At 45.0% G+C, this 20,145-nt stretch overlaps 1 protein-coding gene across 1 annotated transcript; it reads left to right on the forward strand.

Moving 5' to 3' along the window:
• Nucleotides 1-1,508: 1,508 nt before the first annotated feature.
• On the forward strand, nt 1,509-18,797 carry ACBD3 (acyl-CoA binding domain containing 3). Its single transcript, XM_030946189.1, has 8 exons — nt 1,509-1,767; nt 8,589-8,730; nt 9,754-9,894; nt 10,608-10,766; nt 12,159-12,333; nt 14,780-14,972; nt 15,646-15,930; nt 16,725-18,797. Exons 1-8 carry the CDS (start codon nt 1,509-1,511, stop codon nt 16,934-16,936), a joined length of 1,566 nt encoding a protein of 521 aa, XP_030802049.1. The 3' UTR covers nt 16,937-18,797.
• Nucleotides 18,798-20,145: the final 1,348 nt, after the last annotated feature.

The raw sequence follows: 20,145 nt of genomic DNA on the forward strand, positions 1-20,145 counted from the left end.
TTTCCAGTTAGGTGTAAAATTTATTTTGAAGCTTAGGTGACTCATCATCCAAACCAAATTCTGCCCACGTGTTGTAAACAGTGCCTTGAGCGGTATTGTCTCCCAAGAAATACTAACTGGAAATGAAGTAATTTAATTTCAAGCTTTACATTTCTTGTAATGAAATGTATTTCATTGTCCCTTTCACCCAAAGGCTTCTAAGCACTTTGTAAGTGTGAAAGAAAAATTTCTTCAACATTCCTGAGAGATCGACAGATGGATCCAAAGGCATTTTTGAACAGCAGATAAACTAGGCAGTGTGACAAACCTCAGGGGATAACCCTAGAAGGGGGCACAGGTTTTGGGGAGAGGGGTGAGACTCCCACCCCCCTGAGTTTCAGGAGGCTGCAGAGGTGTGCAGTTGTCTTCTTTAGCACTGCCTTCATGAACAACCTGGCAGGGCTGTGCCACTTCCCAGGCGTGCAGCCTGAATTGTGGTTTGGCTGAGAAATGTGACCAAAAGCACTCCATGCAACACAGTCTCTCTCAAAATCCTGCAAGCAAGATTGTGTGAGCTGGGAATAAACCTCTGCAGCCGGGCATGGCAGCGACTCTCAACCCTTTCCACAGCACACGATAATAGCATTATTGTAAGCAGTGGTTCACAGTCACAAGGGAATGAGCTAATTGCAGACACAGCTCTTGGAGAAGTAATTGCCTTTGGCTCTTTTTACCCTCCTCTGGCTCATTTCTTTCCTCTCCTGTGTGAGTGAAGCATGATTTCTGAGAGAGGAGGACAAGAGGTCAGCGGCAGACCCTGCAGCACCTTCCAGCTGGACTAAAAGGCTTTTACAGAATCATAGAATTGTCAGGGTTGGAAGCGACCTTTGGAGATCACCAGTCCAACATCCTGACAAAGCACCTGGAGCAGGTGACACAGAACTCATCTACGTGGGGTTTGAATGGAGTTTGGAGAGAGGGAGACTCCATGACCTCCCTGGCCAGCTGTTCCAGTGCAAAAGGCTGAGGTGGAACTTCTTGTGTTATAATTTACGGCCATTGCTCCACATCCTGTCACGGGCACCGACCGAAAATCTCGGCACTTTCAGACATTTTTATGCATTAATGAGATTCCCACTCAGCCTTGCCTTCTCCAGACTTAACAGGCCCATCTCCCGCAGCCTCTCCTCACGAGGGAGATACCGCTGTGGACAAACCATGATCAACCACGCAGCGCAACCCCAGAAGCGCGGACAGGGCGCCCAGCAGCGGCTCCCTCAGACACTCAGGGCCCCGGGACTGCGGGGGTGCGGCAGCCCAGCCCCGGAGCAGGCCGTGCCCCTGAGGGGAGGGAAGGGGACGAGCCAGCCCTGTCCCCCGCCCGGCGCCTGCCGCGGCCCGGCTGCCGCGGGGCGGGGCCGCGGGCGGGTCCGGAAGATCCGGGTCGGAGGGGACGGGAAGTCGGGACGTGGCCGCCGCAGCGGAGCAGGAGGCGGAGGGCGGGTGGGAGGCGGCGGAGGAGGAGGAGGATGGCGGCGGTGCTGAGCTCGGACCGGCTCGAGGTCTCGGTGGACGGGCTGACGCTGAGCCCCAACGCCGAGGTGCCGCCCTGCGAAGCGCGGCCGGTGCCGGGCGAGCCGGCGGCGGGGCGGGGCCGAGCGGGCCCCGGCTCCCCGGGCTTGGCGGAGGCCGGCGGCGAGGCGGCGGAGGAGGCGGCGCTGAGCCTGGAGCGGCGCTGGGGCTTCGCGCTGGAGGAGCTCTACGGGCTGGCGCTGCGCTTCTTCAAAGGTGAGCCCGGCCCGCACCGCCCCCGCCGGAACCGGGGCAGCTACCGGCACCGGCCGAGCCCCGGGTGCCCCGAGAGCGGCGGGGGGCGGCCGCAGGAGGGCTCGGTGTGCCGGGGCGAGCAGCGTGTCCCTGCCTGATGCCGGCCGGGAGCCGGGGCGGGAGCAGAGGCTGCCCCGGGCCGCGGTGTGGCACGGCCGGCGGTGGGTGTGCGGCACCCCGCCTGAAAACCGGAGGGACAAAGCGCCGTGCCGGTGGCACGGCAAGGGAAAGCTCTCGGAGGTGGGAGAGGAGCGCTCGCCGTGAGCGGTGCCATGCCTGCTGGATCGTGGCCGGAGGTGCCGTGCTCTCTCCTCAGCGTGCCAGCTCCAGGGCTGGCCGTGCTGCTCCAGGATCAGAGGACACAGTCTTGAGCCGTGCCAGGGGAGGTTCAGGTTGGATATCACGAAGAATTTCTACTCAAAAAGGGCGATTGGACATTGGAATGCGCTGCCCAGGAGGTGGTGGAGTCACCGTCCGTGGAGGTGTTCAAGGAAAGAGTGGATGTGGCACTCAGTGCCATGGTCTGGTTGGCACAGTGGTGTTGGGTCAGGAGTTGGACTCGATATTCTCAGAGGTGTTTTCCAAGCTAAGTGATTCTATGATTCTGTGTGCCACCATGACCCCAGCAGGCAGCTGTGAAATACCCAGAGTGTAGACCTGCAGTGCTTTAGCTGGGATCCCCTGTTGCCAGGTTTGCTTCTGTGGGAAGATGGATGTACCTTGCCACACTCCTTTACTGTGGGGTTTTGAGGGCAGAGCTGTGCTCACTGCACGGAGCACATTTCAGCACTGTGTCGCTCCTGTGGCTTCCAGGCAGACACTGCTCCAGGTGGAGCAGGGAGTCCAGCCTCATGCCTGCACTAGGGAAGGCAAGCTGTGCACTTGGAAAGGTCAGTCTTGTGGCAGTCAGTTGTTAGATGACCTCCCAGGGAGGCTGCCTTTTCTAAGGGCAAGCACTTGCTGGCAGGTGGAGGCACTGCTGGAAGGACAAAGCTGTCTTTCTTCACATCCTGCACCTGGTAGTTGATAGGAGCATGTAAGGCTCTAAGCAGTTTTCTTAAGCCCTGGTTCTTTGACTCTGTTCTGATGCCCTTCCACAAAGTAGTTATTTTGTTAGCATGCTAATATACAGAGGTGTTATTTTTTTTTAAGCTGTAAAAAACATGAGGGATCATAAGATCTTATATTTTTTCCTCCTGTATCAGAGCTTATCGGGTTGTGGAAGCATTGTACTCAATGTCTCTTTCTTCTTTCTAGAGAAGAAGTTGCTTAAAAGAGTTCTGGTTGTGTTTAATGATGTGGAAAGAAATGTCTCTGCAGCAGCAAATTCCTTGTCTTGGTCAGCTGTGGTCTTGTTCTATCTTGGGTTGAATATTCTATGAGAACCTGTTTTTACAGTGTGAGCTTGTGTTTACAGTGCAAAAGTTACATGCTGTGAGTGACTTTATCTATATTGTTGCTATGTAGCAATAACCTCTATCTCTTATATCACGTTTTAACAGAATTTATATTCTGGCTTTATCTCCTCTCTAATGATGAAGTCTGTGGGGTGTTACTTGTGTGTAGGTTCCAGTTCCTTCCCTTGTGCTCTCTTAGCAATGATTTTTTTGTTGTTGTTGCTGTTCTTTTTAATCAAAACTTAATATCAACATGTTTCAGCTTACTTCCACTTCTTTTTTAACCTTCTGCAATTGCTTGTAACTCATGGTTGTGCTCATGAGATGATAATTTTCCCCATTCAATTGTGTTGTCATTCTTTCCAGTGAAAATCTTGTTTCTCTATTCTTGTGGCTGGAGTAACTCACACAAAGTCATTACCCATCATTTCATCTGTAGATTTTTTTTCCTAAAAGTGACATAACACAAAGATTTTTATTTATAGATATGATGGGGAGCTACAGGAGCTTGCAATACTTGGGTTACTGATTCTGCCTGCTTGTTCTATATCTGCACAGCTCCAAAAATAAGTGGTCTCGTTTCCAAATTATTTTTGTGCTGTCAGAACAACTGTGGGAGTGGGCACGTTTGGTTAGCAGCCCTGTGCATGCCAAGGAGCAAACAGGGATTCCTCCTGTGCTTCAAGAGAAAACAGATCTGTCTGAAGGGTGGCCCATCTTAATAGGTCAGTGCTGAGATCTTGTTCCTGACCATTCTTATAAAAACTATGCTGGTAGTTAAGCAGCTTTTTTTCTGCTTCAATGTGCAGCCCAAGCTGTCTGAAACTCTTGGGGTACTTTTGTCCAAGAGAAGTTGAATCTGATCAGAATACCTTGAGTTTGCTTATCACAGTGGCTGCCAGTGGTGGCATACTGCAGGTAACAGAGTTGCTGAGACAAGGCAACTGAGCAAAACACAACAGAAACTAGGCTAGGATATTAAAGAGGCTCAAAAGCTACTTTATTCTGTCTCTGATAAGTAAAATCTAAAGCAGATCTAAAATGCTCGACCCTAGGTCACTTCAGCTGTCAGGCCTTAGGCTGTGCAGGAGATGTGCACTATCTTTTTTCTTTTTTATTTTTTTTAAGATTCATAATGGCTTGTGAAGAGAGCTTTTCAGAATAACAGAGGCATAGAAAATTGATGGTAACAGTGTTCCAGTCCATTTTTCTGTGGGAAACAAGAGCCTTTTTTCCCTTATGCACTCTTTCCCTTCCTGCTCTGTTAAGCCTAGTGCAGGTCAAGCAGCATTTTGGCTGCCATCAAGAAGCAGCTCCACTGTGCTGGATGCAGTGTACAGTGGAGAACAGTCATGTTACAATCATTGTACATTTCTTTGTCTCTAGGACTGCCTGTACTTGTGAGCCCTGGGGCATCTGGCACAGCAGAAGTGTCTCTGATGGCTTCCTCTGCTAGCTGGGCTGGCACGAGTTATGCCAGTGAAGGTAACCTGTTCAGGCTCTCTCCTGAAGCAGGAGAGCGTGGCTTGCATAGCTCTGCCAGCAAATCTCTCCCAGGATCAGCCTGGCTTTGTTGTTTTCCACATCGTGTCATTGAAATACCACTGCACCCAACCTTCAATATATGGCAGTCCCTGAAGTGTTCATGCACTGTCTAAAGTGATTTGCAGTGCAGCACATCTGAGCAGGCAGTGCACAAACCATATCATTTTGGTATCTAAAAGCTCTCCTGGAATGTTAAGTACTCTAATTTTCTTTGACTGCGCTAAGTTATTTCCTCTTATCCTAACAAGAATGCATCTTCAACCTCAGCAGAACATCTTTCTCAATTAATTGTTTGACCTCTTTTTTTGAGCACTAATTTGATGGCATGATTGTAATTCGTAAGTTAAGTAGGCTCTTGTTGTCAAGAATATGAAAACCCCTATAATGTATCTACATTTGTGAAGCTGAGCTTTGATCATGTTTAATTGGAAAGGCCAGTCAGTAATTCTTCTGTGGAGGCAGGACACACTTTCAGGAGGGGAGGATTAGGAGTGTAAGGGTGAACTGGGCTCTGCAGGCAGCAGTTCAGTCCTCACACTTCTCAGTTTTGGTCTAGCTCATTAAAACGTTGCACATGAATAGAATTAACATATGTGACTTCTGCTTTTAAAAGCTGTGAGGTGAAAAATCACTCTTCACAAATTGTTTTCCTAGCTGCTTCTGGATGACTCAGTGCTATCCCAGTGGAATTAGGCATTTAGAGTGGGTGAAGTTGGAGTGCAAGGTGCAGCATGGTGTGCCGTGTTTCTAATGGAGAAAAAAATCTGAAGTTCCAGAGCAGTAACAGTATCTTGCACAATGCAATCTCTTAAGCATATTTCTTAAACTCCTTTGTGTCTAAATTTGTGGGCTTTTATCAATCCATGTCAATAATACAGTGCCACACAGTGACATAAACCCCTCACATTACTATCAACAGCTTCATCTTGCTGTTGTGCTTGAAAACGGAGCATCTTCCTGGCCTTGCTGGGTCAGGGATCCCAGTGGCATAGGGAAGTTTGTGCAGTTGCTGTATTATTGCTGTGCATTTGGATTTTTCAGTGTGTTCCCTGGAGCTCTTTGATGTTCTCCCACTTCGCCCAGCTGTGTGAGGTGTGTGGGTAATGCCTGCTCAAATGGCGCCTTCACGGATGCTTGGATACGTTTGGCACTTCTTCTTGTCTAGACACACTAATGCTCTTTTTGGCATATTTGACTCTGCAGATGAATTCAGGTCCTCTGGTTCAGTTAAACACCCAACAATTCCTGATTTTTGGGGTGATTTTACAGTGTGGTTTGTGCTGTAGAGTTCAACTGCAAAATAGTTAGTATTAAACTTAACTTCACTGTCTGACTGGCTGCAAGTGTTTTCCTGATAATTTCCTTCTGAGCTACATTATCTACAAGTCACTGAAAGCTTGTCTTGTATTTTCCTCCTCTGTCTTTTCCCCCTCTCTTGTTTAGCTTGTTTGTTGTTCTCCCCTTGGGTCACTATTCTTTGTAAATGCAGATTTTGTCTTCTCACAGTAGTTAGGGCATGAGGTCTGACTTCTCTGTTCTGTGAAAATGCAGATGTGCTGTGCATTGCATGGGAAATGAAGGTTTTTTCACTCTAACTCTCCTCAGGAGCGAGTTCAAATACTGATGATGATATCTGGCTTAGGTAGCAGTTTAGTACAGCAAATAGCTGTGTGTTTTGCCAGACAGATGTAGGTACACAGGTTGTGAAAAGTTAACTGTGCTGTAGGGACCCCCTTGAGAATCATGCTTAAAAATTTCAGTGCAGTCCCTTTGACAATTGACTTGCTTTGTAGCAGGATGCCCCAGGATATTAAGTATTATTTCAAAGTAGTGCTGTTTATTGAGGCTAATGGAAGTGCTTGGTTACCTAATAAGTAAATTTTGATTGAGTGTAAAGTGTGAAGAGTTGAGGAAAAGCCAAAGGGCTCTTTGGTAGGCCTGAGAGCAGGAGTTGAAAGCTCACCAGAATGTGGTGATTTCAATCCCTGAAGGGACTGCTGGGGATTGTCAGATTTAGCCCTCCTTTTCAGTTCAGGCTTCAGACACTTGGGTTTTGAACATCTTCAGTCATGGAGGCTTAAAAACTTCTCAGGGCTGTCAGTTCCAGTGCTCGATCACTCTTCAGTTTGAAAAACAAAAACAACAGCATTAAAGAAACCCCAACAACTTCAAGCAAACAAGCAAAACAAAACCCCATAAAAATGCTTAAGTGGCATTTCTTACACTTCAGTTTGTGTCAGCTGCCTCTTGTCCTTTCATTGTATACACTGAGTAAGCTGGTTCAGTTTTTATATCCCCCCCTCTTTTCTACCCCACCAGATATTTTTGGAAGTAGATATTTTTGGGGAGAAATGTTTCTGTTTATGAAGCTGACAGTTATATTTGCTGCAGGGTTGTGTGACACTGGGACAAGAGCAAATACTTGAAATTCTGCAACAGTGATGTGGACTTCCAGGAATGGATAATAAGTAATTAAATATTTGCCTTCCTAATCATTTGATTGCGGCTTCAAAATAAATGGCATGCGTGTAGTAGTTCCTTTTGATGTTTCTGCTGAGTAAGTCCAGCAAATGTACTGAACTTTGTCTGTCAAAAATAGAATGTCTTGCTGTGACCTGCAAGCACTTTCCCACTGGGATTGTTTCTGATTACCAGAAGTGTTTGCTCTGAGTTTTTCAATACTGTAGTAGGAGTATTTTCCTTCCTCTCTAGTTGTAAGATTCACTTCTTTTCCTGTCAATAACTGTTCACAAGTGCCAGCCAAGCAATTTTGCTGTATGTGTCAGCCTGAAATTTAGGTGTGGACTGTTCACTTTGGGGCTGTAAAGACCTTGCTCTGAAGGAGAACTGGGAATGAGTGGCAGCTTTGTCCCCAGCTCCCAGTTCCATTGAGAGCAGTGCAGTCATGGGGAGTGACTATCTTTTACCTCTGGTAGCAGCTTCCTCATTTCTCCTTCCAAAAGGAGATGGTGCTTATTTATTTGTTTTCCTGTTTGTGAAAAATGTCTTTTTCTTAATGAGCAGTGTAGTCACACAGAGCAATGCCTGTTTCTTCGATTTGTTTTGACAATTTCAATGTGTTGAGGTAAGTCCTAGCTGACTAATTCACATATCATTTTAAATCAATGCAACTATCTTCTTACCAGTAAAAGCGTGGTGGGATCCAACTGGGAATGCATCAGAGGATGTTCCTGTGGAGCCACTGGAACATTTTCAGGCTTATGTTGCCTTCTTATTGTCAGAGTTCACTGTATGTGTTGGAGCTGATGGAGTCAGCTGCAAGGCTTTTCATTGTGAGGGGCTGTTCAGCTGCCTTGGCCAAGGAAAACTCTCCTTGACTCTTAATTTTTCCTCTCTGCAGCTCTCCTTGCCTTCAACCTTGGTTGTTCTGCTTTCATCAATGTGAAGAGCATGAAAGGAGAGCAGTTTATAAAGCTAACATCACATCTTTCTTTGTGGAAATCCTTCCTATGCACACCAGAGCAGACTTGGCAGACGCATTTGAATTTAGTTGAGGTTTTTAAATATTTTGGAGATATAGATCCATATGGTGTGATGTTCAACAAATTAATGTAAATATCTATGTGATGACTGACTGTAGATAGTGGGATGCAAAGCACTCCACACTGAAGTTTTCATTAGCTGAAGTAGATGTGTTTCTTCTGGACAGATCTATATTTTAAATAGAACTGACTTAATTTGTCTGACCTTTTGTGACTCAACTTTTTTTCTCTTTTTTTGTGGTGGAAATCATGGTAATGGTTATGCAACATACTCATTCATATTCTGTGTTTAATTAATCACAACAGTGAAAATTTCTTTATTTTTTTTTCCCTGCAGAAAAAGATGGCAAAGCCTTTCACCCAACATATGAAGAAAAGCTCAAACTGGTGGCACTGCACAAGCAGGTTCTGCTGGGACCTTATAACCCTGACACTTGCCCTGAAGTTGGATTCTTTGATGTGCTGGGGAATGATAGAAGGTAAAAGGGCTGGTGCTTTTGTTGGTCTTAACTCTGCTTTTCCTGTGAGGAGATAACATCATCCAATTTCTGCAAATATGTGGGTTATCTCAAGTGGAAAGTGAAAGTGGCCTCTTCAAATACATGTAAGAAGTGTGAGTCACAGTTCAGTACAGGAACTAACAGAAGATTATTGGGTTGGTTTTTTTTTTTCAACCACACTAGAAGCTGCTCTGCTGGCAGTCGAGTTTCTCATAATGCATTAATGTGCAGGCCCATGTTTCATCCAAACTCCACACCGTGGCTACAGCAGGCCAAGGCTTTTGCCAGTGGTAGAAGCATTCATGACAGCTTGTCCTAACACCAAAGCTAATTTCTGACGTCAGAAAATTAAAACCTGATGCATTCAACCCCTGAGTAAATCTTTTATGAGACCTGAGGAGTCTCAGGTGTGTGTCTTGTGTTGCTTGCAGCTCAGGCTGCACTTCTCATGTTCATTGTTGCTCTTTTGAGTGTTCTAGAGTGGAGGCAATGTGCAAGACAGCAGTGGTTTTTCTGAGGTGGATCCAGTGCACTGCTTTTGCACGAAAGGATGCAGCTTTTCTTAGAAAGAGCAAGGCTGTTTCTTTCAACTATCTGACGTGCTGTAGTCAGTAGTTGTTACCATGTTTGTTCATTCAGGAAAATGCATATTTTTTTTCTACAAACTAGAGTGGAAGGAGATTAAAAAAATACTTCAGGTTCACTTGTAGCTGGAAAGTTTTTGGACATAGCTCAGAATTTAAAGTAGGGTTGATGGGGTGCATGAAATTTCATGTAAGAGCTGAGTTATGTCTATTTGAAAGACAGAAGAAAAGCAGAACATCGTGCAGGAAGAAGAGAACATTTTACTGTCTTTGGGAAGAAGTAGTTGGTTCTCTGAAACTGCAAATGATAATGTTTGGTTCCTGGTCTTCCAACTTTTTTTATTTGCTGTGTTGTCAGCACACACTACTGGGTTAAAAAGAGTTGAGTCTGTTATTTCAGCTGAATTCTCTCTCTCAGGAAGGAATGGGCTGCGCTTGGAAACATGTCAAAGCAAAAAGCTATGACAGAATTTGTCAAGCTCCTACATAGGTGCTGCCACTTGTTCTCAACGTATGTCACTTCCCACAAGATAGAGAAAGAAGAGCAAGAAAAGAAAAGGTAACATTTGAGTGCTTTGGTGTTGGCAGCTATGGAGTGTGTAACTCTTGGCCTGCAGACAGTATCACAGCTAGCTGAGGTTGGAGTTGTCTTGGGAAGGGAAATGCTTGAAATGTAGCTGGCTGTGGTACCATTTGATCTCTTTAAGCTTTTTTACTTTGCCAGTAATGAGTTGTTTTTTTAGGAGTTTTAAGAATCTTGTTTATACTGTCATCTGCTTAAGAAGAAATGCTTCACAAAATGTCTGTCCCAATATGTCTGTGGACTAAATATACAGAGAATATTAAATTGTCGGTTTTAAACTTCTCTTCTAATATGGGTTAGCATCTTGATAAAGGCTGCCTTATTATTGCTACTTTTAAGCCATAGTATCCAGATCATTATTGAACATGTGTGAAAGATTGGAAAATGTGTTTAAAGCTTCCAGGCATTTTTTTTCTGCAATACAGGTGGTATAGTGACAGGTTAGCATGAATATCAAATTGTAGCACAGAATTTACCTTTGTTATGCTGCTGAGTACAATAAAACTCTGCAGTAATCTGATTTTTTTGTGGGTGTGTCCAGTAAGACACTTCTCCAGGCCAGTATAAGTGTGAGGAGATGGTACCAGACAAAAAGCCTCCCTGGGCAGGCAAAAGGTTACAGCATGTTGAAAATAACTCATCCCAGGATTGTGGGAGTGCTGGAATGGCTCATGGAGTGGGTGTTGCAGGAGAGAAGAGGAAGAGCGGAGGCGGCGTGAGGAGGAGGAGCGGGAGCGGTTACAAAAGGAAGAAGAAAAACGGAGGAGGGAAGAGGAAGAGAGACTGAGGAGGGAAGAGGAGGAGAGGAGGAGAATAGAGGAGGAACGGCTTCGGATGGAGCAGCAGAAGTGAGTAGTGGAAACAACACTTAAAAGAAAATAGCTGCCTTGCATTGGAGACAGTTGGAATGTACAGTTCTAATTATATTTCATTGTTCCCATCACATCCAGATGCTGGAAACACAGATCTGGCTTTGCACATGTAATATTTAATGGAATGGTAAAGCTGTTCCACATCAGTCAGCGACTATTTTCCACCATAAAAATGTCTTTGCAGGGGGTGTCTCTGAAGTAGATCCAATGCTTGCTGTGTAGTGGGTTTGTGATGGGAGCAAATAATTAAACCACAAGTTTTGCTGCTTGTTTAACGTGGTGAGAGCCAGAGGAGTGTAAGAGACAGACATCAATTTATATGTACAATAGAAAGTGTTGCACAGCGCTAAGTGACAAGAAGTGTGGTATGCCTTGAAGTTGAGAGGGTTTTTCACATGAATGGGAGTTGTGTATTAAGTGGTCATAGCAGGTTACAGAGATAAAGACTTTAGACAGAAAATGAATGTGGGTACCAAGTGTATCTAAACTGGTCATAGTTTGCTGAAAAGCAGTAAATCTTGCTCTTTGGGGTATTAGACCAGTCTAATACTGATGCTTTAGAACATGGTTTTTGGGGATGGAAGAAGAGTGAGAAGGAAAGAATTTTTCTTGCAGTTGTGTGATGCTTCTTCCTTCCTCTGAAACACTAATAGCTGGTCACTGATGGATGTAACATGAGACAGGCCCTTGATCTATCTTGTCATTTAGCCATAGGATTTCTGTTAGTTCTTTGGAGAGAGGAGAAAAACAGCCTGGGTGTATGTAACCCATGTGTTCCTCATGAAGTTTCAGCAGTTGAGTTTACTGGAGATGCAGATGCCCCATCTGGCAGCATTTTTTTTTTTGTTGTTCTTGCTGAATTAATCCACTGTCAGTCATGTTTTTCATGTTTGTTTGCATACTGACCAGGAAAACTAAGATAACTATGTGGTGTGTTTTTCTTAGATTCACCAAAAAGCATTGGTGAAGCAGGTTTGTTCCTACCAATATTTATAGGAGCTCTGCTGGAAGGATGGTTTGTGGAAAAAGCATATGTGGGTTTTTTCCCTTGCCTGTTTGAGAAATTTAGTCATGTGGGTTTTGTGTAGTGCTACCTCTTTATCAGACTGCAGATTGAAATGGTGGTTGTTTTAACATTTGATGTTTCCAAACAATGGGTAGAAAACGTTGCTCTCAGCTTATTTTTAGGCAAAGCTCCCACGTCTGCCTTAGCTCTGGGTTCCGGTCCATTACGTAGATTCATTTTAATTGGGTTTTGCAGAATGGAATTGAGGAATTAAGGGCTGTAAGTGGCCTCAGAGGCAGCTCAGTGCAGGGATTTCCCATGCCTGAGCTGTGGGTGAGGTGTGTGCTGTGTGTGCTGTGCAGGCAGCAGATCATGGCAGCGCTGAACTCGCAGACGGCCGTGCAGTTCCAGCAGTACGCGGCGCAGCAGTACCCCGGCAACTTCGAGCAGCAGCAGCTCCTCATCCGCCAGCTCCAGGAGCAGCACTACCAGCAGTACATGCAGCAGCTCTACCAGGTGCAGCTGGCACAGCAGCAGGTATGGCTGGCCAGCCTGGGAGATGTGTCACTGGGAACCTGGGCTCTGTGTCACTGGGGAACCTGGGCTCTGTGTCCCAGGCTGTCACTGGGAAATGTGGGCTCTGTGTCACTGAGGAACCTGGGCTCTGTGTCACCGAGGAACCATGGCCCTGTGTCCCAGGCTGTCACTGGGATACATTAACTTGTCTGCTGTTATCTCCTTGGAAAAATAATTGCCACAGGGAGAGCTCCCCTGCTAGTGACTAATGCTGCTTCAGAATCAAGCACCAAAGCCCCTTTATTTGTTTCATCTTTTGGAGTAGTTTTCTGAAGCAGCTGTTAATTAAGTGAACACTAAGCATTCTTTACTAATGACTTGGTTCAATGTAATTATTAGAGATGAAATGTGAGCTGCTCTGCTGCAGTGTTGGTGATGTGTGTGTGTAATTTAATGACACACCAGTGCCTCTGAGCATGAACAGATATTGTATTTGCAAGGAATGCCCTGATGAAGGCAGGAATGATGCATTTGACTCTATGTTTTTAGAAGGTTAACTTATTACTTTATAATACTATATTTTATTAAAGAATACTATACTAAAGAATACAAAAAAATACTTACAAAATGCTAAAAAAGATAATAATAAACACTTGTAACTCTTTTTAGAATTGTAATACAGCTTAGTACTAATTACTAACAGTTAATAACTAATAATAACTAATAACTTACAGTTAATACTTACAGTACTAATAACTTACAGTTAATGAGTTAAAACAACTCGCACTAAAAACTAATTAAACAATTACCTGTAAGTAAACAATTTCTAAACACATTTTACACATGAACACAACACAAAAAAAAACAAATTAGATAAAAAGTGGGGTTTTTTTCTCTAAAGCTTCTCAGCTTCCCAAGAGAAAAATCCTAAACAAAAATTTAAAAAAAAAACCCCACAAACAGACCTCTTCAGGTGACTCTCCTGAAGATCAGTGCACATGCAGCACTGTAGCATCACTGCTGGCTTGGAGGTTGCTTCTCCCTGGCTGCCTGAGCACTGCTGACTTCTCTCTCCTTCTGCTCCTACTGCCTGACTTAATCACATACTAATTAACACCTGATGAAGTTGCTTGCTTGCAATAAGCTCCTCATGATTTGGGTGGGAGGACAGGCTGAGCTCTGTACTTGAGCTAAAGACCTACAGACTGATTTAGGTCATTTGTATTTTGTGGAGGCTGATGCTCTCAGTAAAGAAATGTCCAAGGAAGGGAGCCATGTGAACCTCATGAAGTTCAACAATGCCCCTCATCCCAGGAAGGCTTCATGGGCAGGTCTGATGGAGCTTTGAGCAGCCTGGTTTAGTGGAAGGTGTCCATTCCCAGGGCAGGGGTGTGGAACTGGATGATCTTTATAGCTCCCTTCTAAGCCAGACCATGACTGGATGGAGCTGAGGTGGTGTAGCACAGACAGAGACTTTCTGCCCTGTTATAATTACTCTCTGGGCTTCCCTCCTGTAGCTTCTGTAACACTTCTGAGGAATACTTTATTGGGATGGCTGTGAGTCAGGTGCACTGGGATCTCTTAGTGCAGTTAGGAAGTGCTGTTCTGCTTACAGATCAGCTTCTGATGCAATTAATCTTGGAAAGGCTGTGTGCAACAGCTATGTAGAAAAGCTCACACCACCTTTCTCTCAGTGCACAAAACTGCTGTAGTAGATAGTGAAATCTGGACAGCATCTGTGCAATTGGCTTAAATTTGAAATCTTAACTGATATTTTTTTCTATATTGTCTTCATATTCCTGCAGGATACCTATATTCCATTTGCTCATCAAAATCTTGTGATGATTAGGTTATCCTTTAAAGTGCCACTGTCACTTATATCTTTTCCCTGTCCCAAAAAAAAAGCCTGTGTTGTCTCTCTGGGCTGGCAGCAAGGGACAGGGAGGTTGCTCAAGAGAGTTCTCTGTTTGATTCATAAATTGGCAAGTAGCTCATAGACCTTCAATAGTCAGCTCTTCTTAGACCTGGATGAGCCCAGGCTGGATGGAACCCTTCCAGCCAGCAAAAAAAAAAAAAAAAAACCCAAAAAAACCCCCAAAAAACCAAAAAAACAAACAAAAAAAACCACCAAAACCCAACAAAAGAAAAAAAAAACCCAGCAAACAAGTCACACTTCCAACTTTGATAGAAATGTTATAGCAATGAAAAACTTCCATAGTTAAGTGCAGGAGTTTGTGTGTTCCATAATTCATTTGAAAGTTGAATTTTTTTTTTGTTCAGGTTGTATCCACCAGCCCAGAACCAAGTGACTTCCCATCCCTTGGGACTGAGCAGATGTAACTGGTTAATGTGTGCTGCTTTTGGGTCAAAGGGTTAAATTGTCTTTATACCTCCTGCTGGAAGGTATAAAACTGGCATCTTGGGAGGGTTTGCTTGTACTTGACTTAAATTCCTGTTGTTGTTTTAGGCAGCTTTACAGAAGCAGCAGGATGCAGTGGTGGCAGCAACAGGGACACCCCTGACTACTGCATCAAAGGTGAACAGCCCTGCCCCAGGGGACACCCCATCCATTAATGGGCAGGCCAGTGCTCATGCAGACAGCCCTGAAAAAGAGTTGGATCCAGAGGTTTTGGAAGAGGCACTGGAGAATGGACCAAAAGGTGGGACTAGCTGAATGTCTTACTTAAAAATAAATAGCAAAAGCCTTTCTTAGGGTTCAGATGTCTTAAGTAGGGTTACTGTGGTTCTTTGTTTGGCTTCATTTGCCTATGGAAAAGCTGGGTTTGATTCCTGGGGCTGCTGTCCCTGATGGGAGGATAATATTGCATAGGCAAAGCTCAGCTTTGGGAGGGGAGGGAAGAGGAAGCAGCAAAAGCATTTCAGCAAAGTTGATGGGATCCAGAACATCCTGTCACTCTAGACTTGAAGGAAAGGGGCATAAAAGTTCTAGCACAAAGCTGTTCTGGGCAGAAAAATGCTGTTTTACTTGAAGTGGGTCGGAGCTGTTTAAAGGTCCTTCCAGTGCAGGGTTCTGTGCAGTATAAACCTGTCACCTGTAGCAGTACATTTACCTTCTGAGGCTTTTGTGCATAGGCACTGTTGCTTTAAATGTGCTGGATGGGTGAATTGGTAGCATTTAGTAGAGTTACTACTAAATTTGCACTGGTTCATACATCCTTTCAGAGCTGAAACTTGCTGCTTCTGTTAAAAAAAATCACCTGGAAGCAACTTTAATGCTTGGGGCCCTCAAGTGCTCCTCAGGCACACACTTAAGGATGCAGCATAAATACCTGCAACAAAGCCTAACTGGAGTATTTCCTCCCCTGTCTCCAGATTCTGTCCCAGTGATTGCTGCCCCATCCATGTGGACACGACCCCAGATCAAAGACTTCAAGGAGAAAATCCGTCAGGATGCAGACTCTGTGATCACAGTGGGCCGAGGAGAAGTGGTCACAGTCAGAGTCCCAACCCATGAAGAGGGGTCCTACCTCTTTTGGGAGTTTGCTACAGACAATTATGACATTGGTTTTGGGGTGTATTTTGAATGGACAGACTCCCCTAATACTGCAGTCAGTGTGCATGTCAGCGAGTCCAGTGATGATGAGGAGGAAGAGGAAGGTAAGCACACTAATATCTGTAAACTGTCAGGCTTTGCTGCTGTGAGGGAAACCCCCACTGATGGTCTTGTGGAATCTCCTGCTTTCCCTGGCTTCCATCTGGCTACAGTCATGCTTTCAATTTTGAATAGCAACTGCAGTTCTGCAATAACTCCAGTCCCCTCCTTGGGTCACAGACCCAAAGCAGCTGAGGCTGGGGAAATCCTTTTCCTGAGTCAACTGAAACCCATGGTGTGACAGAGCACAGTGAATCTGCACTCTGAAACCTTGGGAACAATCCTGTCCTGCTGTTCAAGAGGTGTTTCTAGGGTGGAAGTTTCCTTGAGGCTGCAGCAAAACAGCCTCAGAGAGCAAGTGCTGCCAGTGGCCTTTGTCTGTGGAGGAGTCCAGCACACCATCACAAAAATGTTTGGAAATGAGCATGTGATTTGCTTGGGAGGAGCTGCCCTGACCTAGGAAGCAGTGGCTTTTTGGGATTACTACCAAGTAATGGCACATCAGTGGTGGTGATTATGGTACTGAAAACTGGAGTTTGGCCTCTCCACAAACTGACCTGTCTGGGCTGGGCAGATGGGTGTGGTGAGTTTTAATATCAAACTGCTAAAATCATGATAAAGTGAGCATGCTTGTGTTCCTCCTGCTTCTGGGTGCTTCAGCCCCAGCCTTGGTATGAATCCCTGTGACTCCTCTCATTCCTGAACTGACAAAGAGGGCTTTGTCCCCTAGAGATTAGTCTGACTTGCCTTCATAAAGCATCCACCCATGTTCACTGACACCTCTTTTTTTCCCTTGCAGAAACTACTAGCAGTGAAGAAAAAGCCAAAAAGAATGCCAACAAGCCTCAGCTAGATGAAATAGTGCCTGTGTACAGACGAGACTGTCACGAAGAAGTCTATGCTGGCAGCCACCAGTACCCAGGGAGAGGAGTTTATCTTCTTAAATTTGACAACTCCTACTCTCTATGGAGGTCAAAAACAGTTTACTACAGAGTTTATTATACTAGATAAAGGTGTGGCTGTGTCTGAGGCTGGGCTGTGCAGAAGATGTCATTTTATTTGGAATTTTCTTCAAGCATAATGGATCCTTTTGAGTCTGTGTTTCATCCTGTCTGTATCTGTATGGTTTGTGTGAACTTTTAACAAGTAGACACTGGGATCTTCCTGCTCCATGACACTAATGCATATTGCATTGGGCTTAACACAGGATCTCCCTAACCTTTTTGGGGATTGGAGCCATTTGCTCCAGTGCTGAGGTCACATCCATTGCACTTGTTAAAGCCTCATGAAAAAGGGGGAGGGAGTTGCTGGCTCACTGGCTGGGTGATCTGATGTTTCCAGGTCTGGATGCCTTGAATAACTCGTTGATGGTTAATTTAAAGGTCCCATCAGTAACTGGTAGATTTGGATGCAGTTTGCTGTGTAGCAAGTTTCTCTTAACTGTAATTGAATGTCAGATTTTTTACACCATTAAAACTTGAAACTTTGAGTTTATGCAGTTTAGAAACAAGTTGTCTCACTTCTGTCCTCATCAAAGAAGAAACATTCAGTTCCTTAAAGCAGTGTAGTGTGTAAGGCAAGGATGAGCAACGTCCTGAAAGTACAGCAAACAACCTCTTCTGAAGGCATGAGCTGAATGATGTTCAGAAGTATGTGTAACAGGAAGAACCTTCATCTCTGCCCCACTGGTAACCCTAGAATAAAAGTCATATTTTGATGCAATTGACTTTGAACAGAACACAGACTACTCCTGAGTTTAATGGCGTTTTTAATGGGGTAGACTAAAAAAACTACAAGGCTACCAACTTGAAACCCGTTTTGTAAGACCTGAATACACGTTGTGCACCTGGAGAGCAGTCAGTCACTTTGATAGAGTATAGGAGTTAATGTTGCACTAATGATGGAAATCACTGCCACTCCTTTTTAGTCTGAACTGGTGATAGTGGGGTGCAAACTTTCTGCTTTAATTTGTAGCTGTGGGCAGAAAGGCCAGGTGCACATACAGATCCTTAAGGTAGCTTTAACCTCAGTTTCACATGGTTTGGTTGGGGCATTTGATATTTCCGAAAGTGAGAAAGCAGTGCAGGTGTCCCTTGGCTTGAGGCTGCAGTAAGAATCCTCTCCCCAGAGCCCAGGGCTGCCTGTTGCAATAATGATTTGTGTAAGTTCTCTCTGCATGGGTGATGCACCTTGTTACTGAAGGGAAATGGTTGCTTTGGGTCTCAGAGCAGCTCTTGCAGTCAGGCTCCCCCTGCTCAGCTGCAGCATGAGCAGTTCCATGGCAAATGATGCTGGGCTGGCAGGGTTTGTGTGGACGGTCACTTTGTACATACATGATACTTTCCTTTGCTTATACCAACCATGGAGATACTTCTCCTAGAGTGCTTAACTTGTCATCTTGCTTTTTGGGTCAGCAACACCTTACCAGCTTACAGCTAGTTAGTGCTGCTTTATCCAAAAACACTGTACAATGTTCTGCTCTTGTGTACATACAGTATATAAACCATGAATTTAGAAAGTACCTTGCTTTTAAAGAAAACTGTATTTAATGTAAAAAAAAAAAAAAAACAACAAAAAAAACCTTTTAAAAAGGCAGGCACTAATATATTTCTTCTGGTCTTCAAATTACTTTTTTTTTTTTTTTTTTGTCCATACAAAAATGTTACAACTTCTTCCTTTAAGAATATCTGTTCTTGGGAGCGGTGTTTGTTGCTTTAAATGGCAGCACTTACTGTCATGTGTTGGATGCTAGAACTTCTACATTTTCAGACTTTTTTTTTATTGCCTCTGGCTGTTGATAGTACAGTACAAGTGCGATTTCAAGATACCTTGAGATAGTATTTAATCCTAATTAAAAGACATTTATCTGTAATGCTGTTGGCTTTTTATTAACTTGCAAACCTTGGCATTGCTGTGTATGGCTCTGGAGCTGAGATAAGCTTGTCATCATCTCTCCCATGTCCAGAGGTGCAGCACCAGGCTCACACTGTGGTCAGAGGCTCTGCCCAGGAATATCTCTGGCTCCCTCCCTGAGGTGCAGAGTCTCTCTGGGTTTTCAGTGGCTAGCAGAAGGGGTTGGATGTGGGCAGCTGAAACCTGTAAGCTCTCCCCTCCAAAAGAGTCCTGAAATCCCACACCTGAAGGGCAAGACAGAACCATGCACGGTTTAGAGTGAACGAGAAGAAAAGCAAAGAGCTAGAGGCAGAAAGGCAAGTTATGCTGAGGTTTGTGTCAGTCACTTTTTACTGCTTAGCTGCTGCTGCTGGTAAGCAGCTTAGCCTGGAGCTGAGGCCAGGATGTGCCCTAATTTGGCCCCAGAGTTCACCTGGGGAGCAGAATTCTCTTCAAGTGCTGTGCTATGAGAAGCAAGATGCTGAGAAGTTCAGTGTACCACAGTCTGGGTATGCTGCAAGCTAATTTCACTCAAAATGTGCAAGGGCATTGAAAACCAAAGTAATTACAGCAGCAAGCCTGCCCCAGTTGAGCCTCTTTTACCTGTCATGCATGAATAAATTCCCCTTTCCCCAGCTGGAAGGGAAGCTCCTCACAGCTCACCTTGGGCAGCTCCCTTCCACAAGAGTTACTGCAAACACTTTGTGCGATGAGCAGTCACTGGCAGTGGCACCAGGTGACACAGCATCACCAGCTTGGCACAGCTCTGCTCTGAATACACTGGTCCTTTGAGAAAAGATAATCCCAGGGAAAAAACAGTGTTAGAACAGGTTCTTGGAAGCACTTTGGTGGGAGACAGCAAGGCAGGGTCTTCCTTGCTCTGCTGTCTCAGAAGGAGAAGCAGTGAGCTCAAAACAACTTCCTAATGAAGCCACTTGTCTGCTCTGTGCTGTTATCCTTGCCTGTCCCCTGTGCTGTCCTTCCCACCCCTTGGCTTTGGTCACTTTCTGCCTTGTGCTGTGCCAGTCACAGATGAGAGGCTGTGGTTTGGAGCAGCTGGATGCAGCCTTTGGGGTCACTGTGGTGGGCAGTGTCAGCACAGTCATGGGTCTGCTGTCAAGAGGACAATTTAAGGGCTGGGTCACTGCTTTATTTGCCACAGAGCTGTGCAAGTCCCTGTGCTGACACTGGCACTGTCACCCACGCTCTGTGACAGCAGCACCCCTGCCTTGGGCTCTGCTCTGACCCACAGCTGGGTTCAGAGGGCAGCTTACCAATGTCAGCTGTACCTGCTTTTGGCTCCTTCGCTTTAAAAAATAAAACTTATA

This window comes from Camarhynchus parvulus, chromosome 3 (genome assembly GCF_901933205.1).
Source record: "Camarhynchus parvulus chromosome 3, STF_HiC, whole genome shotgun sequence".
NCBI lineage: Eukaryota > Metazoa > Chordata > Aves > Passeriformes > Thraupidae > Camarhynchus > Camarhynchus parvulus.